At 31.6% G+C, this 8,031-nt stretch overlaps 1 protein-coding gene across 1 annotated transcript; it reads right to left on the bottom strand.

Moving 5' to 3' along the window:
• Positions 1–148: 148 nt before the first annotated feature.
• On the bottom strand, positions 149–8,025 carry LOC132742146 (neurogenic locus notch homolog protein 1-like). Its single transcript, XM_060730501.1, has 9 exons — positions 7,916–8,025; positions 7,425–7,550; positions 4,528–4,656; positions 4,028–4,086; positions 2,755–2,865; positions 2,074–2,187; positions 1,537–1,565; positions 1,125–1,219; positions 149–356 (listed from the first exon to the last, which is right to left on the bottom strand). Exons 1-9 carry the CDS (start codon positions 7,993–7,995, stop codon positions 164–166), a joined length of 936 nt encoding a protein of 311 aa, XP_060586484.1. The 5' UTR covers positions 7,996–8,025; the 3' UTR covers positions 149–163.
• Positions 8,026–8,031: the final 6 nt, after the last annotated feature.

Here is an 8,031-nt window from a genome sequence, read left to right as displayed (position 1 = left end):
TGAAACAAAGATATTTCAAAATAAATAAATAAAAAAATGAATGAATGAATGAATGAATGAATAAATGAATGAATAACTCATATAGTGAATAATATTTTTATAGATTAAGATAACACATCTCATAAAGCATTTTTATTTAATCTATTACTAACTTAAATAACCCTTAATTAATATCAACTTGAAATGGCACATACTTATTTGTATTTATTGTCTGAATGCAAAAATCTTTTACTCCGAGCTGTAAGCCTCTCAAAAACACATCTGTTTGAAAACTGTCTGGAATTGGTTTTCTGGCAAAAGTCTTCATTTCTTCCAATAACATTGTAGACTCGACATAACCCGGAGATACTCTAGGTCTAAAAGTTTACTATTATTAGTTCAGGTCTTAACACTGTAATTATTTGTTTTAGTTTTAAGAAACCAAGAACGAAATTCAACGTTGTTTAAAAATTATTTGAATGGTAAAATGGGCCTGGTAATAAGTATATAAATCATTGGAAGAACTAGTTATGGATATAAAAATATGGAAAACGGAAGCACCGAAAACAACAAAATTATAAGAAATAGCAGGCTCGTTTTGAGTAAGTGTGTTAATGAAATAAAATGTGCATTTTTGGTTACATCCCCTACCATCGGCTTTAGCGGTATTCAATCATCAACACCAAAGGTTTGGGAATAAAGTCATGTAAAACAATGCATTTAGAATAACTATTCAATTTAAACATAACAATTTAACTTTTTTCGTCCTTACTTATTTTCTTTTCAGGAATATCTAGCACGAGGGTTACTGTATTGGGCGGTACCAAAACTCTACAGTGTTTCCTCTAAACAGTTACCTATGCGCTAGATAGTACCGTCTGTGGCGACAGCTGGCGTTTCATTCCTCTCTTGCATATTACATTTACATTATATTTCGAAAGGAAATATGGAAAACTAATATTTTCATTTTGCACTCCTATAGATATGCAAAGAAAAACGATAAATCCTGTTGGACTTTTGCATGTACTCTCATACATATTTGTTAAATGCATGATAATCTAATAATATTTGACAGGAATATAGTTATATAAATCAAGCTTTATTTTGTTCAAATGTTGACAAGCAAAATATAAAAATAAACGTACATCATATTTGCCAGACTGGTGAGTACTAGAGAAAAACTACAGATTTGATTTATTACACAGAAGAAAGAGGTAGGCTCTGCCGTATCAGTGAATTTCTGAAACATACAAATGATACACGGTTTGGGTACAAATATTTACAAATAGAATAAAAGAAATTTGCACCGGTTTTATTATTTGAATGATATCGTAGCTACATAAAAAATTGTCAAATCAATAAAATATATCAAGAAATGGTGCAATGTAAAGACACATATACAGATACATGACCAAGAAACGTCATCTACTTGCTAAGTCGGACAAGTTCGTGATTATTGATATACCCTGATACATATTGAAAACAATTCGAAAACACACCACGTTGAGTTGCATATCCTTATTTAACAAGGAACTTGAATATTGTTCTAAAACTTACAGGAAAGGAACTTTGTAAACTTGAAGGACCTGAAAAGTTATATAAAAAAACGTGTTAGCTTGAATATATTTTACACTGCACAGTTGAAATGTGTAAACATGAACAAAACTTAAAAAGACAGCGTAAACATCTAAAAGTATTGTGTTATGTTTTACTTAGAGTTTTAAATATAAACTGTACATCAAAGAAATCAGTGCTTTTTATAATAATCACATTTAATTTCTGATTGTACCCTGATTTTAAAACACATTATGGTCATATCTTCGTGAACGACCCACCTGTCGGACTTACTTTTTTAACTTACCAGACGAGTACTTATTAATTTCTGGGCAAGTGACTGACTACAAATCCCACATAATGTTCGGATCAGCAATGAAGAACAAATGACAATAAGACTCAATGTTCGAGATCAATTGTCACTAAGAAATTACTCCTGGCTCTAAGATACAAACAGCAATTCCTGCGCGACTGATTCAATTGTGTCCCAAATGAGCTTAGTGGACAGACTAAACAGTAATAAAAGATATTCAAAAACACCTTTACTGCATTCAGGTCCAAAGAATCCGGCTTTGCAAATACATGTTGTAACACCATCGTGTACTTGACAGTAAGCATCATTCTGGCAACGATTGTCAGCTGACTGGCAAGGACCTGAATAAAATGTATTTTTAGTAACTGTAATTAATCAAAACACGATTTAACCTAGAGTAATAAAATAAACTGAAAATGAAATTGTATGACCCCAGAAAAAAGAAGCGAGCAAAATCTGTTTAAAGATAGTATTTTATAAAACAAAAAGCTTTAAGTTATACTTCAACAAAGTATCTATGTTACAGAGTACTCAAATTAAAGAAAATGCACACATGAAAATGAAAATTTATCAATTAATTTAATTGTCAGCAAATTACTGCATCGTGAATATGAAAGTATCTTATCAGAAAATTTGCAATTTGTAATGTCTGTAAAAATGTATTTATTATAAAGGTAACAATAGATTTTAAGACACATGAATTGCAATCGAACTACACATATGGATGTGTTGAACAGAATATATTCAGTTGAATTATAATCACATACTTGGTAGACATCTGGATGCTTTGAGTAAAAATTACCTCGGGGTATGAATGGAAATAATGTAAAGAGCGAATAAATAAGATGTTCATAATGCAAGAAGAGCTTTGACACATGAAAACGTAGGAAGTTTAGAAACGTTTTTACCTGTTTGGCAAAAATCACCAACATAATTGTCTTGACAAGCGCACTTATAGTTATCTTGATCTGTGCGAAAGCAATGCCCATTGTTCTGACATGGTGAGCTAGAACAGGGATCTGTGTTAAGAAAAGCACAATGACAGAGAAAAATGTTTTAATGTAAAATGACCTTATTTTTGATTTGATTATGTTTAATTGGTAATAAAGCATTTCCTGTGCTCCGGAGATTCCATTACCTTTTAGTGTTTAATTTAGAGAAATATAGAAACCTTTACATATCGAGAAATTTATATATATAATATAAAAATTTAACAGATATCTGAGCCTTCCATTATGGGTTTGATCGATTTAAGAAATAACTAACCTTTAATCTACTCGTTACAGAAATATTGAAAAGAACAGAAAAGAAAACTTACGAGCATGCAGCTTTGAAGGATTTGTTTATTTTTAATTCATCCTCAAAATAAAGGTATGCAACAATTTTATTTTCAAACAAAAAAATAGTATGATCGATTTTTTTTAAATCAAATTATAAGACATGTTACAAAAATTCTTAAAGAACCGGACTGACAGCAATGTAATTGACATTTTCTTCATACTATTCTTCAACTCACAAAGAGAAGGATTTTCTTAAGAAATGCTCGAGTGTCAAATATAGCAACCATGTTTATTCTAGGTTAATGTGTTTGATGATTTACTGATGTTTTATAGAAATGTTAAAATCATAACAGTTAGATAAATGGACAATGTTTGGCAAATTGTTTTGTTTCAGAGAAGTTCGGCAATAAAATTACAGTTAAAGGAACTCCATTGAGGTTTATAAGCCTGAAAACATAACATTTTAATTTTTCACATAGATAAACACGAGCGCTTTTAACAGAAATATAAATTAAATAGATAACTAAGAAATATACAAGAAATACATTGGAAATCGTATATTTGTGCTATTCTCAGTCCGATTTGATTGAAAAGCGTTTAAACGCTTTTCAATTTTGGGTCATTTTAAACTATTATAATAATTATTCTGGAAACACGGAGCGAGCTAATGATCTGAAAGTTTGCACATAAGTCATTAGTATAGATCTACATCAAATGGAGCAATTATCTCAAAAAATACTTCCAATCCCGTTATGTCCAAAAACCTCAGTGGAGTCCCTTTAAACAACAGGAATACTTTTTTAAAATTAAATACAATACAAAAATGGCATCTTCTTTCAAATATTGCTGGTTAAAAATAACAAAGTAACAAATAAATATGATTGAGTGAATATAAGAATACCTCGTTTGTCATTGGTATACACAAGAAATGTGTAACAAAGTTTTTGGTATTCAAACGTGCTGAAAAATAAAAGATATACGCTGAAAATATCTTAAAAAGTGATCCCTCGGGAGCATTAAAAGCAGCAAAATTACATGAAAGTGTTCTAGGTAAATGTTTTGTTTTGGGGCGATTTTCCGACAATGTATTTAAGTAAAAATGTATCAGTTTTAACAAAATACTTTTCGAAAATGTGTTTTATAAAAAGTCATTCTATATGACGTAATACGAGAAGTGGTTGAGAAAACAGCTTGACAAAAGTAAGAATAAAAATTGTCATTTCTTTTTTCAGTTCGAAATAGACAACGTTGTATTAAATAAACGTGACTATCTCAACAATGGTCACAAAATTCTATTAAAATATTATATACTATATAAAATAAAAGTAAACATTCCATAATTGAAATTTTTATTATTTTATGGAGAATTATGTAACAAAATTAAAACTTTAAAAAGCATACGCTGAATGGAAGCAAATTTCTTTTTCCCCTACACTATCAAATATGGCGGATACTTCTGTTACACAGCTTGGTCCTCGTGCGTGGGCGGGAAATACTTTAACTTCAGCCGATAATGTGATAATATTTTCACTTTAACCAAATAAACGGTATTATAAACAAGAAATCAAATATAGATAAAAATGTGTTCAACAAATCAAAATTTCAAAGCCAGTACAAACAAGCGCGATATTTGATATATATATCTCTGATGAAAAAATCAAATAGAGAAAAAAAGAATCCCTAAAGAAAGCACAACACTGCAAAATTGAAAATGTTGCATGCTCGGTTTGAATGAGCCTGTTCATGGACGATACTGTCAAGTGCAAACTACCGTCCACGCCGCCTAGCACCGGCTTAAGCAGAATTCAACATTTAACATGAACTGGTACAATTTGGAATTTTTAAACATCCGCAGATGTGTTCATATGGCGTTTATCATGGAACCTTCAATGTGACAATTAGTGTCATTCCATGAAAAGCGGCATAAGGTCCACAAGTAAAAAATGCGTGTGCCCTAAACGAGAAAACAATGGGCGAGACTAAATCAAATGGAATTTTGAAAGGGGATTAGAGGTTATGAATCCTGCATATCACAGATAAAACGTCAACAGACAAATTTAAAAAGCAGACCACATATCCTAAGGGTGATTAAACAGTATTCAAGTGAGGAATACTGGAACCACCCAACAAAAAATAGCCGAATAGAAAGAACTAAATTACAAGCCCAACAAAATGTCGTGCTGAACGATCTTTAAGGATCGGAAATATAACATCTCTGACTGAATGTACGAGGCGACTTTTTACAGCCGCCACAAGGCACAAACAACGCTGATGTGGCAATAAAATAGAGAAAAAAAGAATCCCTAAAGAAAGCCCAACACGGCAAAATTGAAAATGCTGCAGACTCGGTTTGATTCAGCCTGTTCATGGACGGTACTGTCAAGTGCAAACTACCGTCCACGCCCCCTAGCACCGGCTTAAGCAGAAAATACTGGTATTTGAATGCATTTCGCAATATTTTCAACAAGAACGGGTTGAACCGGGTGATGTTTCCGGAATAAGTTTTGGACACAGAAAAGCATACCTCTTGTAGTTTCAAACTTCAAGGTGCAATTATTCCAAAATTAGGCAAGACAGAGTTACTGTTCTTTGCACTGCTCATCTATCCAATGATATCTATCTAACTACAAAGTTTATTGTTCATATCTCTTATATTGTCAGAGGTATGTCCCGGACAAAGTTCAAAATGTAAATATGAACAAGGGGCAATTACTCCAAAATTAAGCTAGGTAGAGTTATGGTTCTTTTGCACTGCACTTCTATCCTATAAGATCTATCTACCTAATTTCATGTTGATATCTCGTATAGTTTTAGAGTTATGTCCTGGACAACGTTCAAAGTGTAAAAATGGACAAGAGGCAATTACTAAAAAAATAGGCATGGTAGAGTAATGGTTCTTTTGCACTGCACTTCTACCCAAAAGGATCCATTGACCTACAATGTTTCATGTTGATATATCTCATAGTTTTAGATTTATGTCCATGACAAAGTTTAAAGTAAAAAAAGGAACAAAGAGGAATAACTCCAAATAAGGAGAGGCAGAGTTATAGTTCTTTTGCACTGCACTTCTACTCAATCAGATCTATCTATACCTACAAAGTTTCATGTTTATAACTCTTTTGTAACCGAGACCCGGACAAGAATAGCGGACGGACGGATGACCGGACGGACGGAATTAGCGGCGACTATATGTTAAACTCTAGAGGAGCATAAAAATGTAAAAAAGTGTGTTAAATATATACGTCCGCATTCATTTCAATCATTTGGCAAATACATGTCTTCTTGATTTGTCATTGAATATTAAAATCTGGAAACAAAGTGATCCATCGGAAGCATTAATCACAACAAAATTAAAAGAGAACTTCAGACTCGGTTTCATTAAGTGTGTTCATTCTCGTTTTGTTTTTGTTTCTCAAGGTATCTTCTTAATGTTCAACTTTGCTATTGATTCAATTTTTCCCTTATGCAAAAATTATTAGACCGACTACTTTAACTTATACGATATATGATAAAAAGCATATAAAGTGTCATAAAGTCAACAAGTGGACCTTGTGTACATGAGAGTATATCTGTAAGAAATCCAACAGTAAGGGATTACATTACATTAGAAGGGTGACAATTTGATTGCAATTTCTTGAGAAATGTACATAAAAAGAGTAATTCTTTACATATTGTAATGCTAAAAAGCAGCAATACAAAATAGGACATTATCAATTAATAAAACCCTTACAATATGTGCTAGAACACCTACACACACAATAATAGTAGTAATAATAGTTTTTTTGGAATCCATTTATAATGAGAAATTGCTCACAGAAGAGTATTTCTCTATATACTGCATATGTAGGGTAAACAAAGGGCCATAATTTCGCCAACAAAATCAAATTAGACGGCCCTGACAATATTTGCAAGGAGGCTTACTTTCATCATATTAACTTATATGCACAAATTAAAATGAAATTTTAAAAGTGTAGGTTGCAAGTAAAATTTTCATTTTGCCTAAATGTGTATATGTGACTGTAGGATTCGCCTTGAAATTCTGATTTTCTTGTTTTCGCTCTAAATTTCCTTCCTTTCGTTATTCTGAATGCATTTCAACATAAAACGCACACCAGTGAAAATGAATCAAGTATCCATTATACAGAATAAGAAAACTTAAATATATCTTAAATGCCTGTCTTACATACTTTATAAATTGCTCAACAGATCACTAATGTATAAATTAAATCTTTAGAAATTAAGATAATCAAATTTCATAAGATGGGTCTTTTTTAAAATAAAGATAGGAAATTAATTACCAGCATGGCGAAGCAATTCTTCTTGCTAAGTCAAAATCATCGTCATCGTTATCTCTATCAGTTGTGTCACAATTGCCATTTACAGTACCAGTTGGAGCAGTTGTGTTTCTCGCATGACAAGAAGACCTTAGAACAATATATACATCATACACCCTTCAAACTTATTTCTTATCGCACATTGATATCCATTCTATTCAGCATAAGTCAATGCTAATGATTAATTAATGTTGTATACTTGTTTAAAATTAAGATGAACACGTCCGATAAAAGATTTAGAGAAGTTGTATTTCAGTTTAATGCTAAATTTGTGAAAAAATATGGATAGTTGTTAAATGTATTTTATTCATTCTAAGCAAGACAATGATGCTAATACAATATTATACCGTATTTAATACAATTTATGTTATTTTAGTACATAAACTGTAAAATTATCTATTATCAAAAACAACTGAAATCTTCGTGGTAATGCTTTTTTATGAACCCATTCTTACCGGTTTGATGCAAAACCTGTGTACAATAATATTTGACATCTCTCCCAAGTCCTACATATTATTCGACTTCCGTCTTTCATCGTTGGTTGAACGAACTTAATCTTTGCCTGTACAAA

Source organism: Ruditapes philippinarum, unplaced genomic scaffold (assembly GCF_026571515.1).
Source record: "Ruditapes philippinarum isolate M1 unplaced genomic scaffold, ASM2657151v2 ctg3803_1_1_1_1, whole genome shotgun sequence".
Classification (NCBI taxonomy): Eukaryota; Metazoa; Mollusca; class Bivalvia; order Venerida; family Veneridae; genus Ruditapes; species Ruditapes philippinarum.
The sequence above is the reverse complement of the archived record's forward strand: the minus strand, read 5'-3'. Positions and strand labels throughout refer to the sequence as shown.